The sequence below is a fragment of the Setaria viridis genome, chromosome 4 (assembly GCF_005286985.2).
Source record: "Setaria viridis chromosome 4, Setaria_viridis_v4.0, whole genome shotgun sequence".
Lineage (NCBI taxonomy): Eukaryota > Viridiplantae > Streptophyta > Magnoliopsida > Poales > Poaceae > Setaria > Setaria viridis.
The window spans coordinates 27,331,218-27,354,739 of record NC_048266.2 but is presented as its reverse complement, the minus strand read 5'-3'; the positions used below and the strand labels follow the sequence as shown (position 1 = coordinate 27,354,739).

General features: G+C 44.1%; 2 protein-coding genes across 2 annotated transcripts; both read right to left on the bottom strand.

Moving 5' to 3' along the window:
* Nucleotides 1-17,120: 17,120 nt before the first annotated feature.
* Nucleotides 17,121-18,141, bottom strand: LOC117853853 (RING-H2 finger protein ATL39). Its single transcript, XM_034736136.1, has one exon. The coding sequence runs from the start codon at nucleotides 17,907-17,909 to the stop codon at nucleotides 17,421-17,423; it is 489 nt and encodes a 162-aa protein (XP_034592027.1). The 5' UTR covers nucleotides 17,910-18,141; the 3' UTR covers nucleotides 17,121-17,420.
* A 2,818-nt stretch (nucleotides 18,142-20,959) lies between these two features.
* LOC117853579 (RING-H2 finger protein ATL39) lies at nucleotides 20,960-21,822 on the bottom strand. The gene has a single exon (XM_034735897.2). It carries the CDS (start codon nucleotides 21,604-21,606, stop codon nucleotides 21,109-21,111), a length of 498 nt encoding a protein of 165 aa, XP_034591788.1. The 5' UTR covers nucleotides 21,607-21,822; the 3' UTR covers nucleotides 20,960-21,108.
* Between the last annotated feature and the right edge of the window lie 1,700 nt (nucleotides 21,823-23,522).

Genomic DNA, 23,522 nt, shown 5'->3' with positions numbered 1-23,522 from the left:
CAAACAGCCAGGAACATTGAAAAAGGCGCAACGCCGAGCCAAAAAAATGTGCACCACTTAGCAAGCCCCGACGAGGGTGAGCAATTAGAAAAGAACAAGCCATACATTGAGCTTAAAAGAGACAAAGAAAAGGTGAAAATAAGCACCGATGGCGAAACCAAAAGAGTGCTGCTAAATATCTGCATTCTAGACAGAGCTATAATAATCGGGGCCAACCTCAAGCCCGATGAAGAAAAAAAGCTAATTGAGTTCCAAAATAAAAACAAAGATGTCTTCGCATGGTCCACAAGTGACCTCCAAGGAGTCGATAGAGATATAATAGAACACAAGCTAGAAATAAATAAAGATGTAAAACCCAAAAAGCAAAAGCTTCGAAAAATGTCAGAAGACAAGATACAAGCTATCAAAGCAGAGGTTCAAAGGCTAGTTGATGCCAATGTAATACACCCAGTCATGTACCCTGAATGGCTGGCAAACACAGTCCTAGTCAAGAAGAAGAACAGCAAATGTAGAATGTGCATAGATTTCACTAACCTAGACAAGGCTTGCCCAAAAGATGACTTCCCACTGGAGAGGGTTAACAAAGTGGTAGATGATGCTGCAAATAGTGAATTGTTGTCACTACTAGAAATGTTCTCAAGTTATCACCAGGTTCAAATGAAAAAAGAAGATGAGGAAAAGACAAGTTTTGTAACTCCATTTGGGACATACTGCTTTGTAAGAATGCCCGAGGGGCTCAAGAATGCGGGGCAAACTTTCTCAAGAATGATAGCAATAGTCCTGTGTAAGAAACTTCGAAGAAACATCCTAGCCTACGTGGATGATATTGTTGTAAAAAGTGACAAACAAGAGGATCATATTCATGACCTCGTGAAAACTTTTGCCAATCTAACAGCAGCAAACTTAAAGATTAATCCGAAAAAATGTGTATTTGGAATTCAGCGAGGTAAGGTTCTGGGATGCTTGGTCTCAACAAAAGGTATCGAGGCTAATCTAGATAAAATACAAGCCCTCATTGATATGAAAGAGCCAATTTAAGTAAAAGATGTGCAAAAGTTGATAGGAAGAATAACAGCTCTCAACAAGTTCATCCCAAGAGCTGCTGAATGAAGCCTACCTTTTTTCCAGGTGTTGCGAAGCTCCAAGAAATTTGAATGGGGGGAACAACAAAGTAAAGCCTTCACAGAACTAAAGACTACCTAACAAACATGACAAAACTGTGCCCGCCCGAGTTAAAGTCCCCCTTGCTGCTATACTTGTCAGCCTCGAGCTCCACGGTCAATGTTGCCTTGGTGCAAGAAAAAGAGATCGACGGCAAGCCAAAACAAACACCAATTTATTTCACATCAGAAGCACTCTCAAGCTCAAAGTTGTTCTATTCAGAGTTAAAAAAAATCACCTATGTTGTAATTATGGTAGCACGCAAGCTAAGGCATTATTTCGAGGGTCACAGAATAGTTTTGGTCACCAACTAGCCACTTCATGACCTTTTCACAAACAGGGAAGCCTCGAGGAGAATAACAAAATGGGCATCAGAGGTATCTGAGTTCGTGGTGGACTTCGAAAAAAGATACGCAATCAAATCTCAGGTTCTAGCTAATTTCATAGTAGACTGGACATCTCCATGTATTAGCCAAACTGAGATCGAGAACCCATGGATCATACACTATGATGGAGCTTGGTGTGACAAGTGGGCTGGAGTGTCTGCCATCATCACCTCACCATCGGGCGTGAAAATCAAATATTCCACAAGGCTTGACTTAAAAAATGTAGCAAGGTCCACCAACAACACTACTAAATATGAAGCATTGCTCTTGGGGCTAAGGAAAATGAGAGCCTTGGGCCAACAAGTATTCATTGTGAAATTAGATTCAAAAGTAATATAAGAGCACATTGAGAAAAACAACGATGCTAGAGAGCCTAAGCTAGTGAAGTACTTAGCCGTGGTAAGATTGATGGAGAAATATTTCAAAGGATTCATCATATAGCACATCCCAAGGGCAGAGAATGATGAAGTAGACAGGCTAGCAAAGGTAGCAGCACAAAACCAACCAATGCCACCTGACATGTTTTACGAAGTCATTCACTCACCATCAACAGAAGAGCTAGCCTCGAAGGTTATAAACGCCATCACCAGATTTGACTGGAAGGCTCCAATCATGGCCTATCTAAGGGGACATTTCGAGCCTTATGACGAGGCTGAACTAAGCAGAATGAAGCAAAGGGCTAGGGGCTATGCCATAGTTGATGGAGAATTGTACAAATCCAGAATATTGGCTCCTTGGCTAAGGTGCATAACCTTGGAGAGTGGAAAAGAATTGAACCAAAGCCTTGGTGGGTAAAGCCATATGGCAAGGTTTCTTTTGGCCAGCCACAATCCTTGATGCTAGAAGCCTAGTTACAAGTTGCGAGCTTGCCAAAAGACAGCCAATCAAGCAAAAGCATCTTCACTACCAGTACAGCTCATACCGCCAACTTGGCCGCTACAAAGAAGGGGCATGGACTTGGTGGGACCACTACCAACTGCTCAGGGCAACGTCAAGTTTGCAGTGGTGGCAGTCGACTACTTCACCAAATGGATCGAGGCTAAGCCATTGGCAAACATAATATTGAGCTCCGTGCAAAAGTTCTTTTGGCAGAACATCATCTGCAGATTCGGGGTTCCTAGAGAACTAATAGTAGACAATGGCAAGCAATTCAATTGTAATGATTTCAAGGAGTTCTGTGCAAGTATAGGAACCAAAGTAAAATTTGCCTCAGTGTATCATCCACAATCTAATGGAGCTATAGAAGAGCAAATGGCATAATTTTTCAAGCATCAAAAATGCCTGTACGACCAAAAGAAAGGGAAATGGGTAGATGAGCTCCCAAGAGTCATATGGTCTCACAACACCACAACCTCGAGAGCAACAGGCTTCACACCTTTCCAGCTTCTGTATGGCTCTGAGGCAATGACACCAAAGGAAATCAAGAACGAAAGCTTAGGAGTGCTAAAGATCGAGGCTTCCTCAGATAATGAAAAGATCGATAAAGATATGATAGAGCTTGACATACTCCAAGCAGCAGAAAACCTTGACAAGTACCAACAAGAAACAAGAAAGTGGAGGGATAAGAAGGTAGTGAGAAAATAAATCAAGGTGGGAGATCTAGTTATCAAAAAGAGAAAAAACTGGGAGAACCTCTGGAAGTTACAAGAAACTTTGGAAGGGCCATATGTTGTCACTCAAAGCAACAGGCTAGGATCCTTTTACCTCGTAGATCAGCTTGGAGCAGAGTTGCCACACTCTTGGAATGTGGACAACTTATGCAAGTATTTGTAACATCCCTAGTTTTGAGTTAGTCTTTAAAAGTCCTGAAAACTAGCTTTCCTCCAAACTTTGCTGGCCTGTATATCCAAATCTAATATAGTTTTGAACTTAAAGTCTTTCTAGGAGTTGTAGTTTGGACTCAGGCCTGCAACTTTTACATTCAAACCTTTTCAAGTTTGGATGTGAAATCTTGCACAAGACCAGCTCAAAGTCCCCTGCCTTGCACGACGTGGTGTTCCCGCACGCCACCATGTGCGTGGTCACCGCGCCAGTGCGTCGCGCCACGACACGCGTCTCCTTGGCGTTTGCGCAGGCACGAACACCAATCCTCATTGGTGATGGGACAGCACAGCGCACCCCTTTGCCCAATAGCCTGCCGACGCCATCCTTATCCCCTACGCTGCATCCCCGCTGTCCAATCGTCGCACCATGCCCACGTGCGCAAGCCGGCTCACGCTTGCCATGTCGCTGCTACAACTTGGCTGTGCTGCCACACCCAATGTCACTGTTGAGGCGATAGGACGACCCCTTCTTCCCGACCAACCAGCGCGCGTGACAAAGGGCATCCTTACGCTTCGCAAATCCTCCACGACCAATGGCCGGAGCGAGCCCACGCACGCCAGCAGCCTTGCTGCCAACCACTGCGCACGCTCGTTGCCCCGCCAGTGGTGCGCCACCCTGCTTCTCTTGCTGAATGCGCAGTCGAGCTTATCCTCAGCGCCCTTAGCATCTCCTCGCCCTTGCCTACCTATAAAACACTGCCCAGAGCCTCGCTGGCACCTCGCCCGAGCCTCTCTCCCCTCCGCCGTGCAAAGCAGAGCGCCACCACCCACCTCACCATGGAGCTCCACCCTTTGGTGCTCTCCGCCACCTCTAGAGCCCCCTAGAGCCCTTCCCGAGCATCACCGCAACTCCCCGCGCCCGCTTCCGGTCGGTTCCACCACCGCAGTTGCCAGAACAGCGTCGCCCCGCCACCGCGACCTGCTCTGCTGCGAGCAGCTGCCGTCCGGCCACCTCCGCCCCCAGCACCTTTAGCACACCCACCACGGTGAGCAGAACTTCACGCTCGAGCTTTTCCTTCCCCCTCTAGCGTGGCCGCTTACCGGTAATTTCTCCGGCAAGCTGCCGGCCGGGCCAGGGGTTTATTTGAAAGGCCCTAAATATTTCTAAGGCCCTTAGTGTGAAAAGCTGGGACCTTTTTGTGAAGTTTCAAAAACCTCCAGGGACCCTCGTGTTAAACATGTTTAACCTCTTCTTTTTAAATGGTTTAACTCAACTGAAACTTTGAAAAAGCATAGCAAATTCTAGAAAAATGCTAAAAATATGGAATCACTTTGTTAGACTCCTGGTGTTGAGTAGTTTTACATAAAAATAGTTTTGGACATGTTGGTGTTGTGTTTTTCCCTTAGGTTTTTATTCTGGGTTTAAGCACATAAATGCCCCATAAATCAGACAAAAATGGTAAAAATTGTACATCCACCTCTGTTAGAACACTTGTGTCATGCTTGTTCTAGATATGAATTTTGTGACACTAGTTTAGGTGTTGAACACATTGGTTCAAGGAAAACCTTGTAATGCTAGGTGTGATCTTGTTATTGCTCTAAATGCAAGATCACTTTTGTTAAGTTCTTGATGCCTCTGTTTAACTAGGAAAAAAATACTAGCTTCCGGTTGCTATATGTTTTGCCTTGCTCAAATAAATGTATGTAGTTAAATACACTTAAATATGATAGTTTGAGTTGTTTAAAAATTCAGAAATAGGATAACTTTCTAAATGATTTTTGAGCAACCCTAAAGTGATCCCACCCTTTCTTTGTGAAATCTACGTTTCTAAAACCTTATATGTGTACACAATCACCATCAATCAAACCCAAGGTTTAAAACATGAAATCACTTTATCTCATGAAGAACTCAGTTTAAATCTTAACTTGGGTCACATGTTTAACTTACACTCTACAAAATCTTATGAATACATCTTGCTCGTAAAAATCATGAAACTTGAATATTGCATATGCATCTTGTGTAGAAGCGAACCTTGCAGACGGAACCTATGAGTTGCTGTAGACTGCGGAGGAAGGATCTGCCGAGGTGCACCACACCGAGGCTGAGCAGGAGGTCAGCGAAGCATCCAACGAGCTCCTTACTAACTTAGTCTAGGAAGGCAAGCCCCAGAGCATAACCTAGTTTTCTAAATTCATACAATATCTATGTTACTTATGTTTGTGCATTTAAGTTCATAGGAGTTGATTGAAAACCTAGTTACATGATCTTAGGTACCTATGGTTGAACACTAATGTGGTAGGCCGAGTAGCTGCAATGCTAATTAGGGACACGGTAAAAGTTGAATGATTTCCTGTCAATCACGAGCTATAGGAGTTGTCTGTTTACTTATACTGCAACCATAAGGATGATGGACGGGGCCGGGCTTTGGTTCTTATTTAGTGGAATTTGCCCCGTCTGTCTAGGAAAAGATGCTAAGGTCGAAATGTGTTTAGAGCTGTGGTCAAGTGTTTGAAAGTACTAATCTTATACCTAGTATGGGATAGGGAAGCCTAGTAACTGATTGAATCGGGACGTGGACATACTCCCCGCTCTCTCTGGAACGAAGTTTCCCCTGGTGCACCATGTGGGTACAAGTGCAGTCATGGTATGACGACGTTCCGGGACTGTGGGGCATTGTATCTAAGGGAAGTGGGCTCTAGCCACATGTTTGGGGATTGATGGGGACGACTGATAAGTGAAGCAGACCCGATGTGCTACGCGGATGTCGTAGGATTAGGTTCACCTTGCAAGGTTAAGAAACTCGAATCGTCTGCCTTTGACTGCTTTGACTGCACTTCTGCACTAAGTAAGAAGAGGAACAAGAATGATGATCAATATTGATGCTTGAATTAAATTGTTTGCTCAACTTGCTTGCTTAGAACAGGTTGCTTACCTAGAATAAATAATCTACTAGAATCTGCTGCTAAAACTTGAAAGTAAGGACCTACATTGATGCTTTTGGCAAAACAAACCCCTCAGCCAAAAAGCCTTGCATGTCTAGAAGTCGGTGGAGTAGTTACCACCTGACGGATAAGTCTTGTTGAGTATAAGTATACTCAGCCTTGCTTGTGGCTTTAATTTTAGGTAACTTGGATGTTAGTGCTTTTGTTGAAAGTGTGACTTAGCTGACCCAGCTCCCTCTAGGTTGGACGGTCGAGTGGGACCCATCCTTAGTCATCGAAGACTGTGGTAACTAATGTCATGGTTGGCTTCGCCATGATGTTTCTACTTCGATGTTTAGTTGCCATCCTTTTTCCGCTGCTTAAACTTTGAACAATTTACTTTATGCACTTTCGAACTAGTATGATGTAATAAATAAAGTGGGACCCATGTATTAAACTACTGGAATGTTGTAATCTCTGGACTCGCCTTCATGTAAGCATGCTTTTCATTTCGATCCGAGACTAGTGGTTTATCAGGTATAACCTGACAAACTACCATTTTAACTTGATTAAAGTGTCAGTTTGCATGTGAGGCGAAGTTGAGTACACTTTAGCTAGGTTAATCTGGGTGGTTCTGCCACAGTATTACCCATAGTCACTGCACTTACAAAAGATTTCGACTTGTGAATATATAAATAATGTCGAAGGCACAAAATTTACATTATCGTATTTACTTCTCCACGAATGAACCGTACTCTTAGATTACTTCTCCACACTGGAGGCAAGGTTTTTAACGAGGTGGATCCATGTAAACCTTTTACATTCTAATGAAATACAATTCCCCCTGTATCTTGTGATTGTCAAGCCACGAAGAGGCTATTAACTTGCATTTCGGCGCAAGATCCAGCCTAAAGCAACAACAAGTTGCGAAACCTCGTATTTCTATGCAACCAAAACTTGCGTTTCTGCACAAATAGGACTTGCATTTCTGCGCAAGATCCAGCCTAAAGCAACAACAAGTTGCGAGACCTCACATTTCTATGCGACGAAAAACTTGCATTTCTGCGCAAGCGTGGGGCAGAAGCAACAACAAGTTGCAACATTCGAGCCTCGCACTCCTATGTGATGAAGAACTTTAATCCAACCTCGCAGGTTTACAAGTGTTAAATAAACAGTTTTCATAAAAAAAATTTACCCAACATCGCAGATTTACAAGCTTTATGGTCGAAGCAACCAAGAGTTGCGATTTCGACCCAACTTTATGTTAAATTATTAAGTCAACAAAACTCGAGAGCGAGTTTTTGTCTACTTATTTTTCCAATACTTGAATACACAAACTTTAGAAAAAGTGATAAAATAATCTCTAAGAAAAAAGGCACCAACCAACATATTTCACACAAAGGAATGAAAGGGGGGTGACGTTTTTTACAAAAAAGGCTCTTCATCACTTTGTGTGAAAAATAAACTAAGGCAACGGATCAAATAACCCACTCAAGTCCAAAAAATGAAAAAGCATCACAAATCTTTGGTGACCTAAACAAAACCCTCGCAAGAAGGAAAGGGGGGTGATGTTTTTCAAAATGAAAAACAATATTTATTCCTTTCTACTACGAGTTTTGTTACACCTCAAAACCTAGCGCCTCTAAGGGCCAAGGGGCTCGAAGCCTCAGGAAATGCACCTGGCTTAGCAACCAAACATAGAATACCCTCGAAGCAAAGAGTGTTGGGATACAAGGTAGGCTACGCTAGCGCAAAATAAAATTTTCTACCGCGTAAAACAGGAAAAACTGTCGTTATGGATCACGGGATTACCACTCGATGCACAGGTACGGAAGTTGTAGATACGCGTCGGGGCAGCGAAGTTAATCACAAGTCGATGCAGTGTAGTCGAACACGTCAATGTCGAGTAGCTTCTCAGCAGCTCATCCACATGCAGCGACTCGATCCTCGTGCCGCGGCTTGTCAAGCTCGTCGTCGGCTCATCAGGCTCCTCGTTAGAGCTCTCGTGCGGTGGCTCGTCCAAGTGCTGTAGATGCAACACCTCCAAGGTATCCACACGTGTGGGGAGGAAGCGTCGCAAGTTGGACTGCTAGGTCCACGAGTTGCAACAAGGCAAGGGCGTGGGAGGCGCGGCTACATCTCGTGCAAAACGAAATTGAACCTAGGGTGCCCCCCACCCCTCAATATATAGGGGTTCCTAATGAGCCTCTAGGTTTGAGGCCCATTGGTACTCTTAAACCTGGTCCAATTTAGATCACATCCGAATTGGGCTTCCAGCCCTTTAAGTGTGTGACCCTATAGGTTCATATACGTATGGACATGGCCCAAGTACTCCTACTCGGCCAATAGTTAGTAGCGGCGTCTAGCAAGACATACTAACTCCTATACGCACATGAAGATCATATCCGACGAACCATCACAACATCACATACATGCTATTCCCTTTGCCTCACAATATTTGGTCTAGCTCCAAGCCGACCACTCTTTGTCAACACTGTGATTCGGAATCTCTTTCTAGGTTAACTCTTAACCTCATGTAGCATGGCCATGCATTTCCGGATTCGATCACTCGAGGGGTCCAGAGATATCCCTCTCAAATAGAGAAGGGCAAATTCCATCTTGACTGATCATGCCTCACAACATGCTTCTTGACAAATTCGAAAGCTACCTTTATAACTACCCAGTTACGGTGCAGCGTTTGATAGCCCCTAAGTAAGTCAATCCACATCTTGAGTACATATGACAATCTCATAAGTAAGGACAAAGAGTACATGTTGTGTAAAGAGAGAACTATGTAACTCGCGTTGGGTCAGTCCTAGCACATGTCTCCACAGGTGCCCACATTATTAGTTTGACATCTCCATGTCCATGACTTGTGAAACATAGTCATCAACTAATACATGTGCTAATCTGATATTCATGTGTGTCCTCACATGAACTCCGACTAGGGACAACTTTTAGAATAATCATACAAGTAAAGAGTTTCACACACAATTCACACAATTGCAAATCAATTCAAGTAGCCTTTAATGGATATTCAAGGAACACAATATATAACATGAATACAATGGAATATCATCATCTCTATGATTGCCTTTAGGGCATACCTCCAACAAAAAGGATTTATGAGAAATAGCGCATGAAGGAAAAGAATGAAGAGATGGCAAACACAACAATTAACAACCACATTTAAACAACTAAGGTCGAACAGGCATCCTATACACCAAATGTTTACAACCACCAAATATTACAACCAACAAATGTCTTGCTTCCTAACCCTAAAACCAAGCTAATAAGTCAAGCCTCGAGCCTACGCCTTGTGCTGCCTGATCACAACAACATAAGTAAGAAAATAGCTAGAAAAGGTACAAACATAAAACAAGAGTTAAGAACACAAACCTTTGCAAGTCGATCGCGAGCAACTAGCCTCGTATGATCACATCCAGAATTGTTTCAAGAAATTTTTCTTCGCAATATTAATATTCTTAGACATCTCTTGTTCATCAAGCTCAGAGGCTAAAGGAAATTGATAGTTGTGTGCCCGAAACTTCAGAAAGTCAGAACAACCCTCACTCTCCAGTAATTTCAACATGCCCTCACAACAAAAAGAAGCAGCGTAGTCGCTAGCTCCGGTAATGACCCTGGGCAAGTACTCAAACTCTTGGTCCATCTAATCAAACATTTCTTTCGCACCCTTGTTAGTAGGGAAAGGAAGGGGCTCAGCACCAAACTCTGCCAAAGAAAGTTTATATCCATCGTGAATCTGAGCAAAACTAGCCGTCAGCACCTGCTCCGCTTCATCAATAAAAACTTTCTGGTCCTCGAGGCTCTTGCCAAACGTGTGAATCATTGTGTCCTTTTCAGCGCAAGCCTTTTTCAAAGATGAAATAAATGTTGAGTCTTTCTCGATAGTGCTTCACAATTCCTCCAAAAGTCCAACATTATCTTGTGAAATTTTCTCCAAACTTTCCACCCACTGGACGAGGTCACTGCATGTCTTCACAAGCAATTTCTTATTCTTTTTCAAATCTGTGTTTGCCTCAGAAAGTGAAATTTTGAGATCATTTAAAGTCGTGTTCTCTTTATTTAACCTCGCAATCTCAGCCTCAAGTTCTAGAACTTTGGTGCTACGGCTAAGTGCAAGCTTCTCTTCCTCCTGGAGCCTATCAACGGCAACCTTTCCAGCAATCACAGCCTAAAAATAAAAAACAAAAAAAACAACTAAAGAAACTGAGAAAAAGAATGCATTGCTAAAACCACCAAAATCTCGATAGTTGCAAAAGCAATACCTTATACTCAATGGTAGCTATTATTCTTGCCAAGTGATCAGGGTCATAGCACCGTAAAGACTTCTCATACTCTGTCAAAACAGCAAACATCATATAAGCAAGCAAGCAAGCAAAGAACAAACAAAACAAGAGACATAATCAAAATACTAACCCTTAGGGTCAAATGCACTGCTCGAGTAACATCTTGAGTAGAGGACTTAGCCATTGTAGCGGTCTGAGGAATTTTATCTTTTCCTTGGCAACCTCACCCTCCTCAGGTACCTCAATAGAGATATCAGTCTTAGCCACCCCCAAAGCTGCCTTCGCTATTTCACCTACAACTTGGATTGAGTCCCACGATCCCCATAGAAGCTGCAGATTGAAAGGACCATCATCCTCACCTGACACAGGCACATGAACAGACATAATTTTTCTCTAAGATCCACGCAGAAAGCCTTGTTGTAATCAACCACAGACTGAGGCGGAGCGGAGCCCTTGGGTACAGGATCCACTCTTAGAAGCATCAAGGGATCGCTATATGGCTCTCGAGCTGCACCAACAGTATTTTGCAATTCCATCAAAAATTTAATAAAGGCACCGCTGGAATCTACGAAGCTTTATATAGGCAAAAATTTGACGACATTTTTACCTGGCTCGGCAGGCACCGGGTCAGGTTTGTCCATCTTGGCAGTAACAGCAGCCTCAGGGTGCAGCTCTTTTTGAATAGACCTTTCCTTGGCCTTAAGGTGCAAGGACGAAGCCAAAGACAAATCCTCATCAAAAAATCCTTCCTCGTCATCATCATCATCATCCAGGACATTAATAATTCTAACCCCGGTTTTCTTGCCAGCCTTCTTCAATTTCAGCCTAGCAAGAGCTCCAGCGGCTTTGAGCTCTGACCTTGTGGCATCCGGCCTAACCTCAGGCTCGCGTGTTGTAGGCGCAGAGCTCTTGACAACCTCGGGCTTTTTGCCAAAAATGCTCAACTACTGATTGGTAGAAGAGCTCTGATCAAGTAAGCTTTTCTTCTTAAGAGCCTCAAGGTTACAGGTCTTGGACTTCTTGCTGACCTCAACCACAAGCAAAGAAGCTGAGTCCTAAGATTTCTTCTTCTTCTTCCCCTTGCCTCCATTCCCACCAATCTCAACAGAACCAGTCACACCAGCCTCGTGCATCCGCTTAGAGGGCTTGTGAGCTTTGGCGCGAGGTTCAACCTCTATGCCCATCTCTAAAAAAAGATAATTTACTCAGAGATTGTGCATAACAAACTTATGAGCAGACAAAAATTCATTCTCGTGACAAGGCCCAAGAATATCCATAGCTCGCCTCTCGACCTCATCAACAAAAACACCAATGTTGGTCCCCTTTGGCAAACTCAATCGAAAAATAGGAAAAGGAAATGGTCTTGGGTACCACGGCACTGTCTTGATCACAATTTCCTATGGCGTCCATCAGTGAGAAAGGGACCAGATGTCCGCAGCCAAGAATTTCTCAACTAGGTCTCGCCCGGCAACAGACGAACAAGTAAGAACAAAGGCATCCTCGCAAACCCAGAAAGCCTTTGTTCTTAAGAATGGTGGAGTAGTTGTAATGTTCAAAGGAGACATCGAGCTGAAAAATGGGTAGAATGGCTGACCATAGCCAGAAACCTTGGCCATGTCCACCTTGATATAAAGCCAATAGTTGAGCCACTCGTCGTCCCATCTGTTCTTTTGTGCCATACAGAGCTCAACCCTGGAAATTTTCTTGCTTTCATTTTTCCTCCAGGTTGTAAACGTGCAGCAACCGAACTGTGTCTCAAAAGCACCTTCCTCCTCATGAAACTCAACCCTCTTCTTTTGAACATGAAACTCAAAGAGCCTCACAAAGCCATCAACATCAATTATGCCCCTGAACGTGTGCTCAATCTAGTAAAACTTAGAAAGCGCCATGAAGGAATTAGGAGTAAGTTGATGAAGCTTAGCACTATATCTATCCAAGATCTGAGGCAATATTTTACACAAGGAAACCGCAAACCAGCGGTAAAGAAATCTCTAAAGACCACGACCTCGCCAATATTGCGTTTTGGCAGAAGTTCCTCACCGGGAGGCCTAGCAATACCCTTGGGAAAATAGTGCTTGCTGACATAAAAATCAATAGTGTTCTGTGAAACCAGAAAGCGCTCAAAGCGAAAGGTTGGAGGGAAAGCATCCTTGCTAGCCATAAGTTCTAATGGGTCAGCCTCGACATTTGTAAGATCCTCCCCACTGTCACTATCAGAAGAAATCTCTAAATGATAAGAACCCTCATGAGCCTCTTGTCTCTCGGGAGCGTCGCCACGCAGCCTCGCTTGTTCCGTTATCTCTTCAGGAGTCATCAATCTCATGGTTTGCATAATACGAGCCAGCTGAACAACACATAAATAGTAAATCATAGCAAAACAATAGAGCAAGAGGTAAACAAGAATGAAGAATATGGATAAGAACAATACCTTCGAAACTATGAAGTTCGACAAAATAGCTGAGAAAGTGCGAATCTCAAAGCACTAAGCAAATAGTACGCAAGCTCACAGCAAGACGCGAGGGTAGCCCCGAGCGACCCACACCCCCCACGCTTTTATAGGGGAGCTAATGGACGTGAGTGGACGCCTCGAACCTCGAACCGATGCCGAAGCGACAACCAATCAGAAATCAACACTTCAGACATAAAAGTAATCGTTGGCTCATCTATCCTCCAACGCTCGAGGGTGACCTTTTTAATAGAACGATGCTTTGTTGTGGCTTTGGCCCGTTGGAGTCGATCCTCGCCCACGAGAGGCTATTGTTGGGGATCGGTAAAAAACTAAACACCCTCAAGCGCTGTTCGTGGGTAAAAACTCTCTAACCTCGCAAGTTCTTACTAAAGAATAAAACTTAGTTAACCTCGCAACTTGTTACGGAAACTGTTCTGGTAGTAAAACTCATACCCTTGCATATTCTTAGTTACTTTATGGACTTAAAGCTAGCAACTGTAAGCTGATGACTGAACTTCAATTGAGCTAACCCTCGAGCGCTTGGACTTAGTCTCAAGCACCGAACTTTCACCTTTTTACTTTTAGCTTAGGAACGGATCCTGAAGGGAGATATAGCGAGGTCACAAGTTCTTGGAGTGGCATGACGAATCAGGTGTCACAAGGTTGGACATCTATCTTGGGCTGATGGTGAAGACACGAGGCTAGAGGTTTGGTCTGGCGTGAAAGTGATGTCCTGAGGTTAGAAGGATGGAGGCGTGAGAAACATGATCATGTGGAGGAATTCAATTTGTACGAGTTACCCCCAATGAACTTTATGTACGGCATATCCTAAGAATATAGTAGTTGAGGAAAGACATTTTTAAAATGTAAAGCGGCTCATGGGTCACTATAAAAGGGTAGCCCTACCCCGTTGTAAAGAGAGACCAACTGTTTTACAAAACTTCCTAGTGTAATCTCTTTTCACACACAAATCTGTTTGTTATCAAGTTCCTTTCAGACCAACACAAAAAAATGATAGAAAACTCAAAGGCGAGCCCGCATTGGATGAGTTAAAATCAAAAGGACACCATCAGATGTTCCGAGGCCCTATTTCCTAGAAGCATCAGAGCAATTTTCTGAGGGGGTAAATCGAAGTCAAGTACCAGTTGTTCCGACGCCCAAGCATCGAATAAATTTGGCTCAAGCATCAACACCAGATGATCCAACGCCCATCGGATGAAGCGTCGGACTAAGCATATTTTCTTTGCAAAGTTTAAGAAGGTTTTGGGCAAAATTCTCTTCAGCACCGGATGACCCGACGCCCATCGGAAGAACCATCGAAGCAACTTTTCACTATTGACACTGTAACGGTCCTATTTTGGATGTATTAGTGACCGGATGATCCGATACCTTTGGGATGGAACCATCGGAACATCCGATTGTACACTTTTCTAGGTGCTCTTTTTCAGTGGCTAGCTCTTGTGCTCTAGCCTATACATACCCATTCCGCTGGTCATTTGAGCTGCTCTTAACACCCTAAAGACTTCAAGCAACCCATGTGCAGTTCAGAGTTTGCTAGAGCCAAAGTGTGACTAGTGAATTGCAAATTTTAAGATTAAGGACATCTCATAGTGTTGGAGGTTAGCAAGTGTGCATCTAATTCATGGTTTAGCTGAGTGCTGATTAAGTGAAGCATAAAATCTTTTTACTCTTGGTGGTTGACGACTTAACATCACCTAGACGGTCTTCGTGACCCGAAGGTTTTTGTGAGCTCTTGGAGATTGTGGGAGCCCCAAGAAGATCTTGTACACGGTGTGAAGCCCGAAGTTTTGGGGATGGAGAATGGTCATTCTTAGTGAAGCACTCAAATTCGTGACTCGGGGGAGCCAAACCCCTTAATGTGACTCGGGGGAGCATCAACTCCTCGATACCACGGCAAAAAAATCCGGTGTCTTCGTGTCCTTTTTCATTACATTCCTCACTTACTTTGAGCATCTACATGCTTTATTTGCTCTTGCTTAAGTTGTGCTTCTTCTTGATTGAATCTTGCCTAAGGAAATGATGATCATGTTAGTGTGCTCTTTTGCTAAGGTTCATTCGTGCTAGTGTGTTTAGTTTCTAGGTTTGAACTTAGTAGATTGAGCAATACTAGAATTCTAAGCTAAGGTTTGTTTTTATTGCTCTAGAAATTTGAAAAAATCCCAATTCAACCTGGGCCATGATCGATCTTTACATAGTCGTATCGCCTGCGAGTTGTTAGTTGTGTTGTGGGTGGAGAGTATTGTGTTTGTCCTGTATGCTTTGTGGGGTGATCCTCTCTCTTTTTTTCACTCTCCTCCCTGAAGTTGTCCTTTTTCTTTCTCCATTAATAGACCTTGTCACACATACTCGAACTCAATACCTCTGCTGTTCTTCCAAAAATCGGAATACATCTTGTAGGAGATGACTTGTGTTTGTCAAGTGTAAATCTCTTGCCGACCTTCTGAAAATCGTTATTCTTTTGGAAAGTGAATAGTTTCACGTGTGAAGCTTGAAGTTCTTTCTGCGTCCCGAGTGAAATTACAACGGTAGGGTGAACATAGACGCTCAATCTAATGGGCCGAGATGATCCAGCTAGCCCGATGAAATGAACGCAGTTTCGCCTTGTCCGAGTTCCACGGCAACGTACGCATCGCCACGCTGGCCGCCGGTGAGCTGTGAACGAAGCCGGCACGCCGTGAACACCGCAAATTGGCCGTGCAGGCTCCCGTACGGTTGTACGACGCGACGGCTCGGATTAGTCAACGAACACGAAGGGCCATCGCCCTCATCTCTTGCCCCCAGCCTCCTTGTTCTTTGAGGGACAAAGGGAAAAAAATAAAAAACGCGGATATGATTCATATACTCCAGAGAGGATATTGTAATCTTAGCCTTTTGGTATACCATATCCGAGTCGTTGAGTACACGTTTGGTATAGAATAAGACAATCTAGGGTTCAACGTAACGTACGGCCTCTCTGAATATAAACTACGATGCCACAATGCGCATGTGTCTCGCTGACATTGTGTGCATGGTATAGCGAACCGGAAGAACTTGGACGAAAGTTCAGAGTCCAACTAAACCAACAAAGTTTTGTAGGTTTTGTTTATGCGATGATCCAGACAGGTTCCGGGTCCGGTGTTGTATGTACCGTACGAGCGAGTTGACTTCAGCTATAGATGCAGAAAAGGTCCTACACTCGGTGGTAGCTATAGAATGTGAATGTCAATGAAGCTTGCTTCCTGCAGCAGAAAACCGAGAGATGTCAAGGGATGGCAACATGATTGATGTTAAAAATCATGCTAGGAAAAGAGATATAGCAAAATAAAACCAGGAGTACCTGATGGAAATGCTAGGAAACGACTGAATGAATTAAAAAATGGATGCCTGGAATTCGAGAATCACATAATCAAGTCGTTTTGGTCCCTTTTTTTTTCTTGAATGAGAAATGCACAGAAATGACCGAGTCTGCTGATGGGATAAGATGGTGCCAGGAGTTCCTGTACAAGGATACTCCCTACAGTAATAAAAGAATGTGCTCAATTTTTGATCTGTTTAGTTATGATTTTTACCAATATTTTCTGTCGAAGTATATCTATAAATCTTGTAAATATTTACATGGGTAAATTGCAGAAACAAACTTGCAATTTAGGGTATTTTCAAATACCTAGGTACAAGTCACTTTATGTGTTTTCATATTCCTCCTTACCCCGTTTATTGGCTGGCAATATAACTGTTGTTAACCTAGCTCCATGATCTCATGAGTCATGACTCATCCTACAAGTAACACAAGGATGTGTTAGAAGAGACACTCCATGTGCGGATAATAATATTGTACCAAAACTCGAGTAGGAGCATTACATTACGTAGTTGAACAATGCCACCCAAATATAATTCAAGTAAAATGTGGTTAGTCCCGACGGTGAATGCACCATTCTCAGAAAACTTGCCAAGCTCCTTGGGGAGATACCAAACAACCGACAAAGCAATACAACAAGTATATCGTCTAGTCAACAGGCACATTGGATAGTTGAAACACACATAAAACTTGTAGGTATTAATTGCAAGGAAGTGATTTGCAGGTGGGGTTGTTTTCAAATTTTTTCTTATGAGATTATTGAAGAACATTCCAAAACAAATACAATTTTCATGTTTAAGCTATCGACATCCAAAGTTTTAGAAAGAAAGGCAGGATAAATTCAATCACCAAATATTCCTGAACGTAAAGAAAAAACAACTTCTATAGTTGCTTGTAGATGGCAATGTAAAGCTACCAATACATGATCTTCAATATTTACGAGAGGACACAGCACCAGCAAATTCCTGTTTCATATGAATGTCAGCCAGAAGCTGTACACGCAGGTGGCAAGCTACAAACCAACGTGCCCAAAGCAGGAGACAAAGTGACAAAATGATGACGATCGGCGCCCTGCTACACCGGCAGCTCCTGCTGCGGCTCCGCCGGTGCCGCCTGGTCGTCTTCCCCCGGCGGCTCAACGTCGGCCCGGCAGAGAGGGCACGTCGTGTGCGAAGCCAGCCACATGTCGATGCACTCCACGTGGTACAGGTGCTTGCACAGGGGCAGCCGCCGCACCATCTCGCCGGCCTGCACCGTGCCGAGGCACACCGAGCACTGCTCCCCGTCGCCGCCGCCGTCACGCCTTGCGGACTCAGCGTACGCGAACTCCGGCAGCTTGGTGATGTCCACGCCGGCACGGCGACCCTCCGGATTATTGCCGCCTGCCACGGCGGCGGAGACCGGCGCTCGGCCGCGGACGCGGTATTGGCAGAATAATATGACAACTGCAAGGACCGCGATGCCCGTGAAGCTGACGGTGACGAAGCTGAATATCACCGTTGCTTTCGACGGCGGGTGGTGCTCCGGCGATGTCATGGTGGTCCTGACGGAAGGAGAAGCCATGGCGGGGTTGGTGCGGTGGCGAAACGCCGTCGCTTCTGCTTTGAGCTTTTCCTGGAAATCAAGCAACGCCCTGCGGAGAGTATGGAGGCGTTAACGCGTGACTGATATGGATGGAAAGGGTAGCTGCAGTTGGCTGTAAACTAGCCCAGGATCCAAGATATTGGACTTTTCCCGTGTCCGCAATTTTGACCTTCGACAAGGGGCAGCGTGGACTATCCTAACCATTGATATGACTTTGGGAATTATGTGAGTTTCGTCATGCCATATGGCAGTGATGACTGCATTAAACTAGAATTGTGCATGAGGGGGGGCGTGTACTACCCTAACCACTGGATTGACTTTGTATTTATAATTGAGTTTCGTTATGCGAGGTAGTGATTGTGCCAGAGTTTCGATCGTAGGTAATGAAAATTGGTATCGAAGTTTACTTCCTCTAATATCAAGGTAATAAAGTATAATTTTACAACCTATTTGGCTCATTCTGCGTTCTTTGCAACAGAGAAATCCACGTCTCGAAACCATCTCAACGGCATGGACACCGTACATATGTTTTTCAATTTCTTGAACATGTACCTTCTGCCTAACACACATGGAGAGCTTTACCCGCAAGAAAGTGACACTTCTGACTTAGAGCTTTGAGACATTGTGGTAATCAGGATCTTCCAAGTCGCATGGTGTTAGTTCAACATGAAAACGATTTTTTTTTTGACGGGAACAGCAGGGGAGGCCCCTACCCATATTTTTTATTTTTGTATATATATGTGAAAAAGAATGTATGTACAGAGGTTAAGGCTTTAAGCCTCAAAAGGAAAAGGAGGAGGGAAAAAACTATGGTAGATACTCAGCCAAATGTTGGTGTTCTCCTTAAATGCTGGTTTGGCCTGAAGAGTGACCAGCCTGAGTTCCTCCACAAAGCTTTCTCTCCATCTAGCTAATGACACAGTCCCCCTGTCGAAGACAATGCTATTTCGATGGCACCGCATTGACCAAGCAACCACCATCACAAATTTCCGTAAAAATGCTTAAACCAAATCTTTATCTTGCGTGAATTACCGTATCCAGTGTGGGAAGACTGAGATCCCAACTACTATCCAAGAAGATCCAACAATCCTGACTGAACGGACATGAGAAGAACAGATATGTGATTGTTTCCTCCTTACTCAATACAAAGGACACAGTTCTAAGACTCTAGATGCATGTGCTTCGAATTCCTTCTAAGGAGGTTTCTTGTGTTGAGCCGGTCCCTAAGCAACAGCTAGAAGAAGAACTTGTGTTTGTTTTGAACTTCGGATTTCCACATCCATTTGAAAAGCGGAGAGGCAAGTGCCAGAGAGATAATTGTATGCCTGCCTAGATGTGAAATTTGAGGAGGTCCATATGTAAGTCCATTCATTCTTAGACATATCATCTGCCAGCAATGATGAAAGCAAAATTTAATTTGTGTTCTTTTGGAATGATGAACTAGGGGACGATTGATGATCAAATTTTCCTAACTGGCCTTCTAAACAAATCCTAGTTGGATTAGACAGAGTTTCCTTATGCAGCACCAAGTTATACCTGCTTTTTCTTGTTTAGTTTTATTAACTTGTATCGTATCGATCTCTTAGTTTAATCAAGCGCTCACAGTTATCGAACGGTTTAGATCTAGTTAGGTAATCCTCATCGGTTTCCTTGCCTTGTTTAAACGTTCACTGTTACCGGATCGTATCGACTGGTTAGATCTTGCATACTTTTACTGCTTTATATATGCTAGGTCCGATAGATCTTTACCCATGCCTCTCATATTGCGAACCGTTAGGCATCTGACGTCGACACGCTACTGTTGAGAGCTAATGCTTCGGTCGGATCTTATCCGTATCTCACGGAAGCATGATGTAGTCATTGAGCCGATTGGGGCACGTACGAGATCTCGCTGCTGCGAGCTTGTCTAGTTGAGTTAATGTGCCGAAGTTAATGTCCTCTCACCATGTTACCTTGTCTACGTTCAATTACACGATCATGATATTGATTAGGTTTTATTAGCTTAATTAATTTGTAAGCGGTAGCCAAGAAGTCCTTGTTGGCTGTGTTCTAATCTTTTAAGTTAATGGATTGATGTTAATGCTCTCTGATTCGTGTTACCTTGTCTAAGTTCAATTGCACTTATCAAGATATTAACTAGATCTCTTAATCTATCTGATGTGCGCATGGTTGACAAGAGCTCCTTCTATGGCTGTTGTGTTACAATGCTTTATCTTATCCCATTGGCTCATATAGCCGATGACATGCTATTAATGTTTTATTTATTTACACCATATGCTTACATTAAATATCTATCTATCGTGGTGTTTATTCCAACAATGACTAACCATGAGTTCGAAAGGCTTCACGCCGATCGGCTCAGGAATATAATGTTTAGCATGTCAATTTTCAGATCAAATTGACTGGCAACCACTCGTGAGCCGATTTGGAGTCTACACTAGAATTAAGTAGATCTTCTAAGTTCTTCGTGTTGTCTACACTAGAATTAAGTAGATCTTCTAAGTTCTTCATGTTATTCCACGCACAAGCCTAAAGTTCAGATTTTTGCGTAAGGGGGAAAAACCGGATTGGGACGAGGGGAAAGTCCAGATTTTAGCGTCAACGGCGGGAAAAACCGGATTGGGACGAGGGGATAGGGTGGGTCCGCGGGAAATAACGAAGAGGCAGAAGACGTACAACGTCCAGGAATTTGTCCCCCTCGATTTTTTTTAGCTGTAGAGATAGACCTGCTGCCAGCCTACAGTTACAAATTTAAAAATATGGCGTAATGGTAGAGGTGATGAGAAATAGGCGAATGTGAGTTTTACTCCAAGATTCGCTTGTTATTTATTTTGTCGATTGTTCATTTTTCAATATAAAATATTGTATTTGAATGTTTTCATCAAAAATCAAAACAAAACTCGCAATCTCGGTGTGCCCTTTGGCCCCTTTCCCTACCGAAATTTGAACTCTCGGATTAGATATAGTGCAGCTGCACCTGAAAACTGAACTAGGCCCGGTTATCCTTTGAGCTAGAAGTTTGCAAATCAAAAGACGAAGTGATGATCTTGAATATATACGGTTGAAACCACAACAATTTCCTGATGTACTCCTATATACAAATGCATTACACAGGTGACAAGCTACGAATTGACGAGCCCGTCGGAGGAACAGACGACACATGACCGGCGCTAATGAACTACACCGGCGGCACTTCCTGTGGCGGCTCCGTCGGCGGCGCCGCTTTACCATCCGCCGGCAGCTCGACGTCCGACCGGCACATCGGGCATGTCGCGTGCGACGCCAGCCACATGTCGATGCACTCGACGTGGTAGAGGTGCTTGCACATGGGCAGCCGCCGCACCATCTCGCCGGGCTGCACGGCGCCGAGGCACACCGAGCACTGCGCCCCGTCGCCGCCGCTGCTCCGGCGCCTCGACGACTGGGTGTAGGCGTACTCGGGAAGCTTGGTGACGTCCACTCCGACATGGTGGTCTCCTGCTCCCGGATTGCCTTCTGCCCCGGCGGCGGTGACTGGTGCCCGTCGGCGGAAATGTTGGTAGAAGTAGAAGAAGAGGACGGCGACGAGCGCGGTGCCCGTGAGCCCGACGCAGGTGTAGCTGAAGATGATCGTTCCCGTCGTCGTCCGGCGGTTCTGCAACTCCGACAAACCCGGCGATGGAACGAAAGAAGCCATGGTGGCGGAGCCGCGGCGGCGATCGAGATGGCACTGCTTCCTAGCTATTTGAGCCGATCCTTCTGCCGGATTAGTACGGCCTGGGTGAGTACGGGGGGCTTATCATGAGAATGATACGGATGGCGTTGACATGGATTGCGGTGTTGATCGGAGAGGATTATAGCTGTAGCTCTAGTAGTTTATCCTGGAATTTTTAGTACTGGAAGCTTCATGTCTGCGCATGTAGCGTTTACCCGGAAGAAAGTGACACTTGCAATTTGATAAGGGGTGACAGTGTCAACTCTTTCTTCCGCTGACCAGGATGAACTGGTTAGCATAGCTAGTAGATAATAATTTAACACTTAAGAAACCACATGATTGGATCCAACTTGAACAACCAATATGTCATATGATCTAGTAGATATATCATTCTTTTGTCCTCGTCAACTCAATCCCCCCCCACCCCACCCCACCCACTCTCCCCTTTGCATTCGGGCGTGGAATCTGATTTTGACTCAACGAAATTAGCCTAGTTGAGATTTCTATGTTAAACTAAATTTGGATGATGATATGTTCCTTTCCTGAAAGGTCAGAAAATAAGTTTGATCCTTTGCTAGTTTTGTCGACCAAAATATGAAAAGTGTGGCTTGCCTGGATCGCAGTGGTTTTGACTTTTCTATATACATAACTTTTGATATGCACCTAGATCTATATGACAGATAGTAAAGTTATTTATCTAGAAAATTAAAAATAAATATTAATTTGGGATGGAGAGAGTAGTAGAGTAGTATATTCATAAAATTAGAAGGTATGTTTGATCATTTGCACCCACCAACAACTTCCTAATTTTTTGCGATTAATGCATCATCACTGTTGGTCTTGCTTGAATGCCACCATAATCTCCGCATGTTCATGACACCACGGTCACATTTACGCATTTTATTACTAACCCCTAGATAAATCATGAGAAGGCATCACCATCACGATCACTATAGCGATCGCTCCCCTCGAGCCCAACTTTTCTTGACGGTCAATATCATTCAGTGATTAATTTTCTAACTGGAAGCATTGGGCAGAAGATTCTAGACTGAGTAATTACTTTTCTTAGAGTAAAATATATGAATGGTCACTGTAATTGTTAGTGTGTTTCAGTTTGGCGTCGCTCCTGCGGGTCTAGACGAGTGTGTTCGCACTCCTGCGATTTTACAGTGGTAGACACTCGGTATTAGTACCGGTTGGTAGGATGCAAATCTCCCGAAAATCCATTCGGAATAAACTAATCGAGATAAAAGGAGAGATCTTTTATCCCGGGTCACTCAACCGGGACTAAAGACCCCCTTTTGGTAATACCAACTGGGATAAACGGGTCACCACGCCAGGCCGCGCTGCAAAAAAAAAAAAGAAACCCCGGGAGGCCCCCCACACGATTTTTCACAAGTCACAAGTCACAATTTTTCACGCAAAATATGCGCGTGCGCGCTGCGTGGGATTCGAACCCAATCGAGACAAAAGGAGGGGTCTTTTGTCCCGGGTCACTCAACTGGGACTAAAGATCCCCTTTTATCCCGGTTGGTAATACCAACCGGGATAAAACGGGTCACCACGCCAGGCCGCGCTGAAAAAAAAAAGAAACCTCGGAGGCCCCACACGATTTTTCACAAGTCACAAGTTACACAATTTTTCACGCGAAATATGCGCGTGCACGCTACGTGGGACTCGAACCGACGACCTCCAGCCTCACGCGTAGCTTCTTTGCCATCCCACCGACACAGCACATCTAACTATATAGGAAATACAATCATTTTGTATTAACTCGTGCGGGACCCTTTTATCCCGGTTGGAAACACCAACCGGGATAAAAGATCCTCTTTTATCCCAGTTTGTAATACCAACCAGGATAAAAGGGTTCGAGGGATTTAGTCCTGTTTCAGCCACCC